Raw genomic sequence first — 17,471 nt, 5'->3', positions numbered from 1 at the left:
AGGGAGGTCTTGCTGCAACTGTACAGGGCACTGGTGAGGCCGCAGCTGGAGTACTGTGTGCAGTTTTGGTCGCCACACTTGCGCAAGGATATTTTGGCCTTGGAGGGAGTGCAGAGGAGGTTTACTAGGCTGATACCGGAGTTGAGGGGATTGAGCTATGAGGAGAGGCTGAATAAACTAGGCTTGTACTCGTTAGAGTTTAGAAGAATGAGGGGAGATCTCATTGAGACGTATAAGATGATGAATGGGATGGATAGGATAGAGGTGGAGAGACTCTTCCCACTCAAAAAAGACAGTAGGACTAGGGGGCACAGCCTCAAGATAAAAGGGGGGCGGTTTAGAACGGAGTTGAGGAGGAACTTCTTCACTCAAAGGGTGGTGAATCTCTGGAATTCTCTGCCCGTTGAAGTGGTGGAGGCTGCCTCACTAAATATTTTTAAGAAGCGGGTTGATGGGTTTTTGATAAGAGAGGGGATTAAGGGTTATGGGGAGAGGGCGGGAAAGTGGAACTGAGCCACGACAGATCAGCCATGATCTTATTGAATGACGGGGCAGGCTCGAAGGGCTAGATGGCCTACTCCTGCTCCTATTTCTTATGTTCTTAAACAGAGGACCCAGGTCCGGGACCCTACTTTCTCATCCTCCATCTGCATCAAAAACTCAACCATACAATGATCGCTCGTCCCAAGAGGATCCCTCACAACAAGATCCCTAATTCTTCCTGCCTCATTACACAACACCAGATCTAAGATAGCTTGCTCCCTCGTTGGTTGCATCACACACTGTTCAAGGAAACTATCCCGGCAGCATTCCAAGAACTCTTCCTCAAGCCCACCGCGTCCAACATGGGTCAATCAATCAATATGTAGATTGAAATCCCCCATAATTATCGCTGTTCCATTCCTGCACGCATCATTTATTTGCTTGTTTATAGCCCGCCCCACCTCTAAGTTATTATTTGGGGGCCTATAGACCACACCCACCAGCGTCTTCCTCCCCTTGCTGTTCCTTATCTCCACCCACAAGGATTCCACGTTCTGCTCTTTGGAGCCTATATCTTCCCTTACTACCGCCCTGATATTATCCTTAATCAGCAGAGCTACCCCACCCCCTTTTTCCTCCCGTCTATCCTTCCTAAACACTTGATACCCCTGGACATTCAGCTCCCAGTCCCTGTCACCCTGCAACCACGTTTCTGTAATGGCCACCAGATCATATCCATTTGTGCTGATCTGCACCACCAGCTCATTCACTTTGTTCCGAATGCTTATGATGTGGACCTTGGGGTCCACTAGCTCCCACATCATACAGAAACAGCACATCACATACCAAGGACCTGGCAGATGGAATACAATGTTGGCAAGTGTGAGGTTATCCACTTTGGTAGGAATAATGGTAGGAAGGACTACTACTTACAGGGCGAAAAGCTGCAGCATGCTACGGTGCAGAGGGACCTGGGGGTCCTTGTGCATGAGTCGCAAAAACCCAGCCTACAGGTGCAGCAGGTGGTCAGGAAGGCAAATGGGATGCTGGCCTTCATAGTGAGGGGGATTGAATATAAAAGTAGGGAGGTCTTGCTGCAACTGTACAGGGCACTGGTGGGGCCGCAGCTGGAGTACTGTGTGCAGTTTTGGTCGCCACACTTGCGCAAGGATATTTTGGCCTTGGAGGGAGTGCAGAGGAGGTTCACTAGGCTGATACCGGAGTTGAGGGGGTTGAGCTATGAGGAGAGCCTGAATAGACTGGGCTTGTACTCGTTAGAGTTTAGAAGGATGAGGGGAGATCTCATTGAGACGTATAAGATGATGAATGGGATGGATAGGGTAGAGGTGGAGAGGTTCTTCCCGCTCAGAAAGGGCAGCAGGACCAGAGGGCACAGCCTCAAGATAAGGGGTGGCAGTTTAGAACGGAGTTGAGGAGGAACTTCTTCACTCAAAGGGTGGTGAGCCTCTGGAATTCTCTGCCCATTGAAGTGGTTGAGGCTTCCTCGCTAAATATATTTAAGACGCGGGTAGATAGGTTTTTGGTAGGCAAGGGGATTAAGGGTTATGAGGAGAAAGCGGGAAAGTGGAACTGAGCCACTTCAGATCACCCATGATCTTATTGAATGGCGGGGCAGGCTCGAAGGGCTGGATGGCCTACTTCTGCTCTTATGTTCTTATGTTCTCCATCACAGTCTCTTACTAATTACTAAACACAGTTAAGAAGTCAAACTTACCTGGCCCTTTTCTCCCAAGCCCTTTGATCCTAAGCCCTTACAGCTCACTCTGCTTCCCTCTCACTCTGCTGCCCGCTGTCTACAGCAAGCCTCCTTTTAAACTTTGCGCGGTAAAGAAAAATCCCTTCCCACAAAGCCACGCGGCCCACTTCCTGTCTAGTTTTTAAAGCAAAAAAACGTTACAAAGGCAGCGAAAATCTTTACAAAGGTAATCGCTTACCTTTACTCCATGCAACCTTCACTCCACCCGCTCCAGCGAACCTTATCAACCTGGGTGCCAACTTTCAGGGATCTATGCACATGTACCCCAAGATCTCTCTGCTCGTCAACACTACTAAGAGTCCTTCCATTAGCCCTATATTCTGTATTCCTGTTACTCTTACCAAAGTGAATCACCTCACATTTTTCCGTATTAAACTCCATTTGCCACCTCTCGGCCCAGCTCTGCAGCTTATCTATGTCCCTCTGCAAACTGTAACATCCATCCTCACTGTCTACAACTCCTCCGACTTTGGTGTCGTCAACAAATTTACTAACAAAGAACAAAAGCAGCCTGGGAAACAGGCCCTTCGGCCCACCGAGCCCACGCCGCCATCTCAACACCACCAGTCCCCCTCTCCACCCACGACCCTTGTCTAATGTTTTATGGCCATCCAGATTGAGGGAAACTGATTTAGGGACAATTTATTCCTGCCAGTCAGCCTAACAGCACATCTTTGGGGTGTGGGAGGAAACTGGAGCACCCGGAGAAAACCCATGCAAGCACGGGAAGAATGCGCAAACTCCCACAGACACCAGCCCAAATCCATGTGTCTGCACAGCAATTAGCGATAGTCACTGAGCTGTCGTCTTGCCCAGCATCTGGTCCAGTTTAAGCACACACTAACGACATGAAGCACTAGGCCGATCTCGAACAACCAAGAGCAGCCCTAGTACGACCCATCGCGTGTATGCCCCTCGTTGGACACAAGGCGGACCGACTTATAACCTGTGAATGAAAGGGGAAAAAAAACATTATTATTGTACCATATCCATTTACCTTACCAGGGGCCCCCCAATGCTAATGACCCTTATTTAAAACAATCTCCTCTATCCACCCATCTCCAACTCAGTCATATGCCTGTCTAAGTTACTCTTAAATGACTCTAGCGTGTTTGCCTCCACCACCTTACTTGGCAGAGCATTCCATAGCCCCACTACCCTCTGTGTGAAAAACCTCCCTCTAATACCTGTGTTGTACCACTCCCCCCTCTCCTTAAGTCCATGGCCCCTTGTCCTAAGTGTCTCTATCATAGGAAATAGCTTACCTCTGTTTACTCTATCTATACCCTTCATAATCTTATATACCTCTATTAGATCCCCCCTCAGTCGGCGTCTTTCAAGGGAAAAGAGCCCCAATTTGTTCAATCTTTCCTCATACCCCAGTCCTTTCATACCAGGCAACATCCTGGTAAACCTCCTCTGCACTCTCTCCAGAGTCTCCACATCCTTCCGGTAGTAAGGCGACCAGAACTGGACGCAGTTCTCTAAATGCGGCCTAACCGTCTGTTCATGTGACTATCCAGATAAGTCTTAAATGATCCCAGCGTGTCTGCCTCTACCACCTTGCTTGACAGTGCATTCGAGGCCCCCACCATCCTCTGTGTAAAATACATCCCCCTGACATCTGTGTTAAACCTCGCCCCCCTCACCTTGAACCTGTGAGTCCTTGTGCTCGTCACCTCCAACCTGGGAAAAAGTTTCCCACTGTTTACCCTATCTATGCCCTTCATAATTTTATACACCTCTATTAGGTCGCCCCTCATCCTCCGGCTTTCCAGGGAGAACAACGCCAGTTTACCCAATCTCTCCTCATAGCTAAGACCCTCCATTACCAGGTAACATCCTGGTAAACCTTTTCTGGACTCTCTCCAAAGCCTCCACATCGTTCTGGTAGTGAGGCGACCAGAACTGGACGCAGTATTCCAAATGTGGCCTAACCAGCGTTCTATACAGCTGTAACATCATACGCCAACTTTTATACTCTATGCCCCGTCCTATAAAGGCAAGTATGCCATATGCCTTCTTCACCACCTTCTCCACCTGCATTGCCACCTTCAAGGATCTGTGGACCTGCACACCTAGGTCCCTCTGTGCATCTATACTCCTAATGGTTCTGCTATTTATTGTGTAACTCCCCTCTACATTAGATCTACCAAAATGCATCACTTCGCATTTACCTGGATTAAATTCCATCTGCCATTTCTCCGCCCAATTTTCCAGCCTATATCCTGCTGTATTCTCTGACAATGTTCATCACTATCCACAACTCCAGCAGTCTTTCTGTCTGCAAACTTACTGATCACACCAGCTACATCTTCTTCCAAATCATTTATATATATCACAAACAGCAGAGGTCCCAGTACAGAGCCCTGTGGAACACCACTGGTCACAGGCCTTCAGCCAGAAGAAGTACCTTCCACTGCTACCTTCTGCCTTCTGTGGTCAAGATGTGGGTATGCCGGCGTTGGACTGACGTAAACACAGTAAAAAGTCTGACAACACCAGGTTTTAGTCCAACCGATTTATTTGATAATAGACTCACAAGCTTTCGGGGTTAGCCCCTTCGTCAGGTGATTCTGTGGTCAAGCCAGTTCTCCACCCATCTCGCTAGCTCTCCTTTTATCCTGTGAGATTTAACCTTTTGCACCAGCCTGCCATGAGGGACCTTGTCAAACGCTTTACTAAAATCTATATAGACAACATCCATGGCCCTTCCCTCGTCAATCGTTTTTGTCACCTCCTCAAAAAACTCAACCAAATTTGTGAGGCATGACCTCCCTCATACAAAACCATGCTGTCTATCGCTAATGAGATTATTCAGTTCTGAATGTGTATATATCCTATCTCTAAGAATCCTCTCCAACAATTTCCGTACCACTGATGTCAAGGTCACCGGCCTATAATTACCCGGGTTATCCTTGCTACCCTTCTTAAATAACGGGACCATATTTGCTATCCTCCAGTCCTCTGGGACCTCACCCGTGTCCAGTGGAGAGACAAAGCTTTCTGTTAGAAGCCCAGCAATTTCATCTCTTGTCTCCCTGAGCAGTCCAGGATAGATGCCATCAGGCCCTGGGGATTTGTCTGTCTTAATGTTTCCTAAAAGACTAATACTTCCTCCCTTGTAATTGAGATTTTCTCTAACGGGTCAACACGTCCCTCTCGTACAAAAGAATGAGGGGGGATTTGATTGAAGTATATAAAATACTCAATATGATTAATAAAGTAAATGTTCCTCCTATAACAGTCCAAGACTGTTGACCATGTGACTGAAATCAGGTGATGCTTGTGAGATGAGCAAATCACAGAGCTAGATTTTAAATTCAAATAAGGCTGACTTTGAAAGAATGAGGTAGAAAGTTATCACAATTGGCTGTTTGTAGATGGATAAAGCTAGATGACCAGGAGAAGAGTATTTGGCAAAATACAAGACCTATCCACACTCCTGAAGGGAAAGAGCTCAATTTAGGTAATGACACAATCATGATCAGAAAGAAAGTTGAGAAAAGGATTACATGAATTAAGTGGAAATAGGAGCAGGAATTTGCCCCATTGAGCCTGCTCCGTCATTCAAACCAATAAATCATGGATGAACATCTACCTTGACACTGTCCCCATTTCACTTGATGTCATTAGGATCCAGAAATCTATCGATCCACAGGCATTTAGAGATGCAAGGACTGATTAGGGACAGTCAGCATGGCTTTGTGAGTGGAAAATCATGTCTCACAAATTTGATTGAGTTTTTTGAAGGGGTAACCAAGAAGGGCAGTGCAGTTAATGTTGTCTACATGGACTTTAGCAAGGCCTTTGGCAAGGTACCACATGGTAGGTTGTTGCATAAGGTTAAATCTCAGGATCCAGGATAAGGTATCTAATTGGATACAATGTGGTTGTAGAGGGTAGTTTTTCAAACTGGAGGCCTGTGACCAGCGATGTGCCTCAGGGATCAGTGCTGGGTCCACTGTTATTTGTCATTTATATTAATGATTTGGATGAGAATGTAGGGGGCATGGTTAGTAAGTTTGCAGATGACACTAAGATTGGTGGCATAGTGGACAGTGAAGAAAGTTATCTCCAATTGCAGGGGGATTTTGATCAGTTGGGCCATAGGCTGATGAATTGGCAGATGGAGTTTAGAGAAAAGCGAGCTGATGCATTTTGGTAAATTGAACCAGGGCAGGACTTACTCAGTTAACGGTAGGGCATTGGAGACAGATACAGAACAAAGATATCTAGGGCTACATGTACAAGTCCTTGAAAGTGGAGTTCCCAGGTGGACAGAGTGGTGAAGAAGGCATTCAGCATGCTTGGTTTCATCAGTCAGAACATTGAATACAGGAGTTGGAATGTCTTGTTGAAGTTGTACAAGACATTGGTAAGGCCACACTTGGAATACTGTGTGCAATTCTGGTCACCCTATTATAGAAAGGATATTATTAAACTAGAAAGAGTGCAGATTCATTTTGGTAGATCAAATTTGAATGTGGATTACAAGGTCAATGGCAGGGTTCTGAGGAATGTGGAGGAACAGAGAGACCTTGGGGTTCATATCCACAGATCTCTGAAGGTTGCCATTCAAGTGGGTAAAGTCATGAGGAAGGCCTATATTGTGTTAGCATTCATTAACAGGAGGTTTAAGAGCCGTGGGGTTATGCTTGATGAGACCACATTTGGAATATTGTGTGCGGTTCTGGTCACCTCACTAAAGAAGGATGTGGAAGCATTGGAGAGAGTGCAGAGGAGATTTACCAGGATGCTGCCTGGTTTGGAGGGTAGGTCTTATGAGGAAAGGTTGAGGGAGCTGGAGCTTTTCTCTTTAGAGCGGAGGAGGATGAGAGGCGACTTAATAGAGGTTTATAAGATGATGAGGGGGGGATAGATAGAGTGGATATGCAGAGACCATTTCCTCAGGTGGATGTGGCTGTTACTAGGGGGCATAACTATAAGGTTCATGGTGGGAGATGTAGGAGGGATGTCCAAGGTAGGTTCTTTACTCAGAGAGTGGTTGGGGTGTGGAATGCACTGCCTGCTGTGATAGTGGAACTTTAGGAACTTTCAAGCGGTTATTGGATAGGCACATGGAGCACTCCAGAATGACAGGGAGTGGGATAGCTTGATCTTGATTTCGGACAAAGCTCAGCACAACATTGAGGGCCAAAGGCCCTGTACTGTGCTGTACTGTTCTATTCTATTCTAAAAGATTTACTAGGATGCTACTGGGATGTGATGGATTGAGTTATAAAGAGAGACTGGATAGACTGGGACTTTTTTCTCTGGAGCTGAGGGATGATCTTATAGAGGTCTATAAAATAATGAGGGGCACAGATCAGCTAGATAGTCAATATCTTTTCCCAAAGATAGGGGAGTCTAAATCCAGAGGGCGTAGTTTAAGGTGAGAGGGGAGAGACACAAAAGTGTCCAAAGGGGCAGTTTTTTCACACAGAGGGTGGTGAGTGTCTGGAACAAGCTGCCAGAGGTAGTAGTAAAGGAGGGTACAATTTTGTCTTTTAAAAAGTATTTAGATTGTTACATGGGTACGATGGGTATAGAGGGATATGGACCAAATGCGGGCAATAGGCATTAGCTTAGGGGCTTAAAAAAAAGAAGGGCAGCATGGACAAGTTGGGCTGAAGGGCCTGTTTCCATGCTGTAAACCTCTGTGATTCTATGATTTCCTGTCTTGAACATGCTCACTGACCATGCTGCCACAGCTTTCTGGGATTGAGAATTCCAAAGACCACCACCCTCCAAGTGAAGACATTTCTCCTCATTTCAGTCTTAAATGGCTGCACTTCTGAGGCTCCTTTTCTACATTCAACAGCCAGGGGAAACATCATATCCACCCCCTATATGAATTCTGTAAGTTTGTGAGATCACCTCTCATTCTTCAAAACAGTGGAGAATATAGGCCCAATTTCCTCAATCTCTCCTCATAAGATATCCCAGGGATTCTTCTGGTGTATCTCTATTGCACTCCATCTCTGGCAAATACATTTTACTTTAGATAAGGAGACCAAAACCGTACACAGTACTCCAATGTGGTCTCACTAAAACTCTGTACAATTGCAACAAGACATCTTTACTCCTGTATTCAAGTCCCCTGGCGATGAAGGCCTATATGCCATTTGCCTTCCAAATTGTTGCAGCACCAGCGTGCTAGCTTTTAGTGGTTCATGAACGAGGACACCTGTTGGAGAGCCTCTCACCATTTAAGAAATACTCTGCCAGTTTTTTCTACCAAAGTGAATAACTTCACATTTATTCACATTGTATTCCATCTGCCATGTTCTTGCCCATTCAGATAGCCTGCCAAATCTGCTTGCAATCTCCTTATATCCTCTTCACAGCTCACATTCCCACTTAGTTTTGTATCATCAGCAAATTTGAAAATATTACATTTGGTTCTGACATCCAAATCATTGATATTGATTGTGAGAAGCTGTGGCCTCATGGACTGATCCTTGTGGTACTCCACAAGTACAGTCTGCCATCCTGAAAATGATCCATTGACTCTTACTCCCTGTTCTCAATCTCAATTCTCAATCCATAACTGTATGTTCCCCCCAGATCCATGCATTCTGATTTTAGTTACTAATCTCATACTTTACACCCCGGCTGTTCCTATTGTGTGTGTTCCATATTCTTGCTGTTCTTAAAGTTTCTTTTGAATTCCCGATTAGAACATACATAGAACATAGAACAGTACAGCGCAGAACAGGCCCTTCGGCCCACGATGTTGCACCGACCAGTTAAAAAACAATGACCCTCTAACCTAAACCAAACCCTTTCCATCCATAAACCTATCCACAGATCTCTTAAACGCCCCCAAACTAGGCGCATTTACAACTGCAGCAGGCAGGGCATTCCAATCCCTCACCACCCTCTGGGTAAAGAACCTACCCCTGACATCCGTCCTATAACTACCCCCCCTTAATTTAAAGCCATGCCCCCTCGTGCTAGCTTTCTCCATCCGAGGAAAAAGGCTATCACTATCCACCCTATCTAAACCTCTAATCATCTTATATGTTTCAATAAGATCCCCTCTTAGCCGCCTTCTTTCTAGCGAAAACAACCCCAAATCCCTCAGTCTCTCCTCATAGGACCTCCCCTCCATACCAGGCAACATCCTGGTAAACCTCCTCTGCACCCTCTCCAAAGCCTCCACGTCCTTCCTGTAATGTGGGGACCAGAACTGCACACAATACTCCAAGTGCGGCCGCACCAGAGTTGTGTACAGTTGCAACATGACGCTGCGACTCCTAAATTCAATCCCCCTACCAATAAACGCCAAGACACCGTATGCCTTCCTAACAACCTTATCTACTTGATTCCCAACTTTCAGGGATCTATGTACACATACACCTAGATCCCTCTGTTCATCCACACTATTCAGAGGCCTCCCATTAGCCCTATACTCGACACATCTGTTATTCCTACCAAAGTGAATTACCTCACACTTCTCCGCATTAAACTCCATCCGCCACCTCTCGGCCCAGCTCTGCAACCTGCCTAAGTCTCCCTGCAAACTATGACACCCTTCCTCACAATCTACCACACCTCCGACTTTGGTGTCATCAGCAAATTTACTAATCCACCCAACTATACCCTCATCATTGGATTTTGTGTTGACTATTTAAACGACTTCTAATTCTGCTCTTCCCACAAAACATTCTCTCTGTCTCCACTCTGTCAAAATGTTTTGTAAGTTTAAAGACATCCCCCCAATCTTCTCTTTTTAAGAAGAAAGAGGCAATTAGATCTTTCCCCAAAATATCTGGCCCCTCAGAATAGTAGAGATCCCGCAGACTGGGAAAGAAACAAAAAAAAAGCAAACAGAAAACAGCCTCCCAGAGGCTGATATGGTGGGGGACAGCTGTGGTTGCTGTTGGGAGAATAGTTAGTATGTGGGAGCAGTTGGTATCATTGTGATAATTTGCAACAAGTAAAATCTTTGCTAATGGAGGCTGTTTTCTTGAGATGATTTGAGTCCCCATTCACAGACTCATTACGTACTTACTGCATTTGGAAATTCTTGTATTATCATCAAGTGTAAGTAACTGTCCTATATCTTTTGGAAGTTCCTTCACAATGTAGCAGAGATGGCCACTGTAACAGACAGAACATCATTTGCCAATAACTGCATGAATGTTTCTGATCATCTTAATGCTTTAAAATGTGATCAACATTATTTGATTGTTTTGCATGTCTTTTCCCTCTTAGGCTGTAAGGTTGAATCCATTTTCCTTAATATTGAAGCAGTCAACACGCACAGAGAAAAGCCAGAGGTAAGGTAGAAAACCAGACAAAATTATTTAATCAAAAACATTCAATAAGCTTTGTAAAAGATTATTGGTATAATTATACTGGCAGCTCCTGTGAACATGGTGAAATATCCTCCTGGGGAATGAAGCCAGACAGATGGTTGAGGTGGTGCTGAGGGAACATTTTAGTGATAGTGATCACAACATGGTACAATTTAAGCTTGTTATGGACAAGGAAATAAACAAGTTGCCAAAAAAAAGCTTTGGATTGTGGGAGAGTGGATTTTAGGATAATAGGGCAGGATTTGGCCAAGGTTTACTGGAAGCAGCTATTAGTGGGGTAATCTACAGAAGAGGGAGGGGCGGAACAATAAGGAAATGGGGAGGGCACGGGTCTAGCATGTTCCCTCCGGGGTAATATGAAGCAATAACAAGCCCAGAGAACCATGGGTGACCAGAAATATTCAGGATTCAAGGAGAGGGTTTTAGCAGGTACAAGGGGAGCAAATCAGTGGAGGCATTAGTGGAATACGGGAAGTGTGAAGCTTAAGAAAGCAAAAAAGGGATATGAGAAAACTCTGGCTGGTAAAAATAGGGAAAATCCTAAAATATTCTTTAAGTATATCAATGGGATAACCAGGGAAAGAGTAGGATCCATTAGGGACCAAAGGGGCAATCAAGAATGGAGCTAGAGGACATCAGTAAAGTGTTGAACAAGTACTTCATTTCCATGTTCACACAAGAGAATGAGGATGAAGGTATGGAATTCAGGGAGAGAGAGAGAGAAGTTCTTGAGCAAATTGACATAGGGAATGACAAGGTATTAGAGATGTTGGTGGGCTTAAAATTGGATGAATTGTGTCCTAGGTGGCTATGGGAGGTAAGGGAGGAGATTGCAGGGGCTCTGACCCAAATTTTCAATTCCTCTCTGGCCACGGGGGAAATGCCAGACGACTGGAGAGCAGCTAATGTGGTTCCGCTATTTAAGAAGGGTCATAGAGATAAATCAGGGAACTACAGATGAGTGAGTCTCACATCAGTGGTAGGGAAACTATTATAGAAACTTCTGAAGGAGTGCATCGATCTCCATTTGGAGAGGTAAAGCTTGATCAGTGATAGTCAGCATGGCTTCGTCAGAGGGAGGTCATGCCTAACAATTTTGATTGAATTTTTTGTGGAGGTGACCAAGTGTGTGGATAAGAGTGGTGCACTTGATGTAGTTTTTATGGATTTGAGCATTGCCTTTGATAAGGTCCCACATGGGAGACTTGTAAAGAAGGTAAATTCACATGGGATACAGGGTAACTTGATAAAGAGATTGGTGATGACAGAAGGTTGCCTTAGTGACTGGAAGCCAGTGACAGACACTACCCAATAGAACTTTGGTGAATTTCTCATCAGAACCCCCCAGATGCTTGTCACACTGTGAACCAACTGGTCACACTGGAACTCGTGACTCCCACACGAGTTTCCAAACTCCACTCTCTTTAATTTCGATTTTTCTGACACTTCCCTTTTTAATCCCTGGTTCCTAGAACTATCTGTTCTTTAACTTCAGGGACTTGCTCTCTCTCTCCCTTGCTCCATTGACCTGCTTCTATAGCAGTTTTTGTGAGAGCTATTTTCAGGTACTTGGTTCCAACTTAATCACCAGCGCTTCTGCTTTTCAATGTGGACCCTTGGTTGCTAAGCAACAACTTGATTTTTTTCACTCTATAATTCCTTATATATTGCAAACCTTCAATTACAGGGCTGATTGACAGTAATAAATTGTCCCTAAATGAGTTTCCCTCAATCTGGATGGCCGTAAAACATTAGACAGGGGTCGTGGGGGGAGAGGGGGACTGGTAGTGTTGAGATGGCGGCGCGGGTTCGTTGGGCCGAAGGGCCTGTTTCCCGGGCTGATTTTGTTCTTTGTTCTTTGTACAATTACAATGCAGGCATAGTTTAAAGTGAAACTAAAACCCAAAGCCATGTGGGCACCTTGCTGTAACCTCTATGATTCTATGATCTTTCTTTAACTTGCGCTAACCACAGTTTTAACCCTTAGCACAGAAGCACAAATTAAACCTAAATTGCTACCTTAATTTTAGTACAATAAAAATATAAATGATTGAAACCAGCTCTATTTCGTAACACAGAAAATAACTGAAAGACGGCGACTGAGGGGAGATCTAATAGAGGTATATAAGATTATGAAGGGTATAGATAGAGTAAACAGTGGTAAGCTTTTTCCTAGATTGGAAACGCACATTACGAGGGGCCACGGGCTTAGGGTGAGGGGGGTGAGGTATAATTCGGATGTTAGAGGGAGGTTTTTCTCACAGAGGGTCGCGGGGGTATGGAATGCTCTGCCAAGCAAGGTGGTGGAGGCAGGCACGCTGGAGTTGTTTAAGAGTAACTTAGACAGGCACATGAGCGGGATGGAGATGGAGGGATATAGGAGATTGTTTTAAATAAGGTTCAGGAGCCTTGGGACGACCCTGGGAATCAATTGATTCCTATGGACCTTCCAACATATTTTCTGGCTCACTTGTTTTACTTTTGAGCTTCTGGGGATTCCCTTAAATGTTTGTATAAGGATGTATATTGATGTTTTTCTCTTTTAATCCACAGGTGCTTCGGTCCGCCTTGTTGTCCAACAAGGGGCGTACACGTGATGGGTCGTACGAGGGCTGCTCTTGGTTGTTTCGAGAGTAGACTAGTACTTCACGTCGTTAGTGTACGCTTAAACTGGACCAGATGCTGGGCAACACGACAGCTCAGTGACTATCACTGTTTGCTGTGCAGACACATGGATTTGGGCCAGTGTCTGCGGGAGTTTGCGCATTCTCCCCGTGCTTGCTTGGGTTTTCTCCGGGTGCTCTGGTTTCCTCCCACACCCCAAAGATGTGCTGTTAGGCTGATTGGTGTAACAAATTGTCCCTAAATTAGCTTCCCTCAATGTAGAATGCCATAAGCATAGACAAGGGTCATGGGTGGAGGGGGACTCATAATGATAAAATGGCGGCGCGGGCTCGTTGGGCTGAAGGGCCTGTTGTTTCCCGTGCTCTGTTGTTCTTTCTTTCTCTTTGGAGAGAACCTGGCCTCCATCAGTTCCCAGTGTTCTGACTAAAATTGCACACTTTATTCAAGATGTAGACTCATGGAGTTGAAGTTGAGGCCATACTTGGATTAGCCATGATCGTATTGAATGACAGAGCAACTTGAGGGGCTGAATGGTCTAACTTGCTCCTAGTTCTTGTAACAGTTTGTTTAGATATTGGGTCATAAAGCTGCCTCTTATCATTTCAGTTACGTTTGTGTAAAAGCCTGTTTCTGCATTTGTGTCCTTGGCTAATAAAGAGACAGAAAGTCGATCATGACAGTATTGCTTTCTGTCATCACCGGCAGACTGCTGAAGGTTTTCTTCCTAGTTAAAGGGAGAAGCCCATTTCTGTGACCCCGCCCATTTCCTACACCCAGGACTTTCTAAACACAGCAACAACATATTATAAAACGAATAACAAATGTTGTAATATTGGGTAACCTCCACCAGCTCAATATACAGTGGAACTGTCCTGATAGCAGTCAGAGAAGACTGAATCATAAAACACTGGAATAAAGATCTGGTTCTGGTTCTCATGAGCGATCAGGACAACACCTTATCCAGGAGAAGTGCTGCTTCTGGGACCAATCACCAACTTAAGCACATTTGTGGTTATCTGGCAATCAGCAGCAGGATGAATTAGAACCAAAATGCTTGAATTTAGAAAAGAATTCTCCACTGAAATGAAGGAATACAAAATAACTGATTGGGAAAAATTGCTGGAAAAGACCTTGGGATGTGGGGGAACTGGGACATGTTGAAGTTAAAATATGGCTGAATCTAACAACAATTAAAATGGAAATAAAAATAAGCCGTCCATAAACTCATGGTGGCAGTGTGACTTTGGGAAAGAGATAATTTTTACAAAAGATATAAGATGCACAAAGAACACAAAGGGGGAGTTTTCCCATCTTGCCCGCCATGGGAATAGTAGTGGGCAAGGGATGGACCATGGAAAGGTCTGTGGATTTTGGGTGGGATTTTCCAATTTCAGGGTGAGTGTGGACAGAAAATCCCACCCAACAGATGGAAATGGGTCAACAAATTGAGCACAATTTGTTGTGCACAATTGAGCACAATAGGACTAGAGGGCACAGCCTCAAGATAAAGGGGGGGTGGTTTAGAACTGAGTTGAGGAGGAACTTCTTCACTCAAAGGGTGGTGAATCTCTGGAATTCTCTGCCCGTTGAAGTGGTGGAGGCTGCCTCGCTAAATATTTTTAAGACGCGGGTTGATAGGTTTTTGATAGGCAAGGGAATTAAGGGTTATGGGGAGAAAGCGGGAAAGTGGAACTGAGCCACGACAGATCAGCCATGATCTTATTGAATGGCGGGGCAGGCTTGAAGGGCTAGATGGCCGACTCCTGCTCCTATTTCTTATGTTCTTATTTCACAATATTCCAGGATTGGATAGTGAGAGTAAGTCAGAATTCTGAAGGAAAACGTGGAATTTAATCCTGTAAATGAAATACAAGAGAATGGGGGTCATTTTGACTTTGTGCACATGGTGATTCAACAAACCATTCACATTTCTCCTCTTTTATATCTATTGAAATCAATTGGGAAAGATATAAAACTGTCTGCAGATTTAACTATCATCTTATGAACAGTCTAGTGAAATCCACATTATCTGTAGTATTTCTGTAAAATATTCACTGACTTGCCATCTTAGAACATAGAACACTACAGCACAAACAGGCCTTTCGGCCCACAAGCTGCTCCGATCATACCCTACCTACCAGGCCTATCTATAACCCTCAATCCCATTAAATCTTGTTCTGCTGTTCACCTAGTTTTCTAGAATCAGTTGCTTAGTTGTATAGAAGTTGATTATTGCTGAAATAACATACTTTGCTGAAGCTTTTCATCTGGCAGTCATCAGGACAAACCAAAGAATATCAAATTTCAAACAATTGCATTGATACTATGGGGAAAAATGTGCTGATTGTTTGGCAAAGCAACTGTGGCCGAGGTGTTGCATTCTAGAAAATCTTGAATCTTGAAAACATAAGAACATAAGAAATAGGAGTAGGCCATCTAGCCCTTCAAGCCTGCCCCACCATTCAATAAGATCATGGCTGATCTGAAGTGGATCAGTTCCACTTTCCCGCTCTCTCCCCATAACCCTTAATTCCCTTGTCTATCAGAAACCTATCTACCTGTGACTTAAATATATTTAGCGAGGTAGCCTCCACCACTTCAATGGGCAGAGAATTCCAGAGGTTCACCACCTTTTGAGTGAAGAAGTTCCTCCTCAACTCTGATCTAAACTGTGCCCCCCCTTATCTTGAGGCTGTGCCCTCGAGTCCTGCTATCCTTTCTAAGCGGGAAGAATCTCTCTACCTCTACCCTATCCATCCCCTTCATTATCTTATATGTCTCTATAAGATCCCCCCTCATCCTTCTAAACTCCAATGAGTACAGACCCAGTCTATTTAGTCTCTCTTCATAGGCTAACCCCCTCATCTCCGGTATCAACCTAGTGAACCTCCTCTGCGCTCCCTCCAAGGCCAGTATATCCTTGTGCAAGTGTGGTGACCAAAACTGCACACAGTACTCCAGCTGCGGCCTCACCAGTACCCTGTACAGTTGCAGCAAGACCTCCCTGCTTTTATATTCTATCCCCCTCGCTATAAAGGCCAGCATCCCATTCACCTTCTTGATCACCTGCTACACCTGCAGACTGGGTTTTTGCGATTCGTGCACAAGGACCCCCAGGTCTCTCTGCACCATAGCATGCTGCAGCTTTTCGCCTTTTAAATAATAATCCCTCCTACTATTATTTCTGCCAAAGTGGATAACCTCACACTTGCTAACATTATACTCCATCTGCCAGGCCCTCGCCCACTCGCTCAGCCTTTCCAGATCTCTCTGCAGACTTTCCACACCCTCCAAGCAACTTGCTTTTCCACTCACCTTCATATCATCTGCAAATTTCGTTACCCTACACTCAGCCCCCTCCTCCAGATCATCTGTATAAATGGTAAATAGTTGAGGCCCCAGCACCGATCCCTGCGGCACTCCAGTAGTCACCAACCACCAATCAGAATAGCACCCATTGATACCAACTCTCTGCCTCCTATTAGACAGCCAATCCTCTATCCACGCTAACACCTTACCCCCAACTCCGTGTACCCTAACCTTCTGAAGCAACCTTTTATGAGGCACCTTATCAAACGCCTTTTGGAAATCTAAAAACACCACTGGGAATCATGTAGATAGGGTTGTTAGGAAGGCATACGGTGTCTTGGCGTTTATTGGTAGGGGGATTGAATTTAAGAGCCGCAGCGTCATGTTGCAACTGTACAAAACTCTGGTGCGTCCGCACTTGGAGTATTGTGTGCAGTTCTGGTCCCCACATTATAGGAAGGATGTGGAGGCTTTGGAGAGGGTGCAGAGGAGGTTTACCAGGATGTTGCCTGGTATGGAGGGGAGGTCCTATGAGGAGAGACTGAGGGATTTGAGGTTGTTTTCATTAGAAAGAAGGCGGCTGCGAGGGGACCTTATTGAAACATATAAGATGATCAGAGGTTTGGATAGGGTGGACAGTGATAGCCTTTTTCCTCGGATGGAGAAAGCTAGCACGAGGGGGCATAGCTTTAAATTAAGGGGTGGTAGTTATAGGACGGATGTCAGGGGTAGGTTCTTTACCCAGAGGGTGGTGAGGGATTGGAATGCCCTGCCTGCTGCAGTTGTGGATGCGCCTAGTTTGGGGGCGTTTAAGAGATCCGTGGATAGGTTTATGGATGGAAAGGGTTTAGTTTAGGTTAGAGGGTCATTGTTTTTTAACTGGTCGGCGCAACATCGTGGGCCGAAGGGCCTGTTCTGCGCTGTAGTGTTCTATGTTCTACATCCACCGG

General features: G+C 45.1%; 1 protein-coding gene across 7 annotated transcripts in view; it reads left to right on the top strand.

Moving 5' to 3' along the window:
• LOC145362625 (6-phosphofructo-2-kinase/fructose-2,6-bisphosphatase 4) overlaps window positions 1-17,471 on the top strand; it is a 227,843-nt gene that overhangs the window by 192,358 nt on the left and 18,014 nt on the right. For all 7 annotated transcript variants that reach the window (XM_080218598.1, XM_080218593.1, XM_080218595.1 and 4 more), the window contains one exon: window positions 10,484-10,548. In XM_080218598.1, the coding sequence (XP_080074724.1) occupies window positions 10,484-10,548 (65 nt within the window). The remainder of the gene's footprint in view (window positions 1-10,483; window positions 10,549-17,471) is intronic.

Source organism: Carcharhinus amblyrhynchos, chromosome 3, assembly GCF_965287045.1.
Source record: "Carcharhinus amblyrhynchos chromosome 3, sCarAmb.v2.hapA, whole genome shotgun sequence".
NCBI lineage: Eukaryota > Metazoa > Chordata > Chondrichthyes > Carcharhiniformes > Carcharhinidae > Carcharhinus > Carcharhinus amblyrhynchos.
This window is presented reverse-complemented; position numbering and strand designations above follow the sequence as displayed.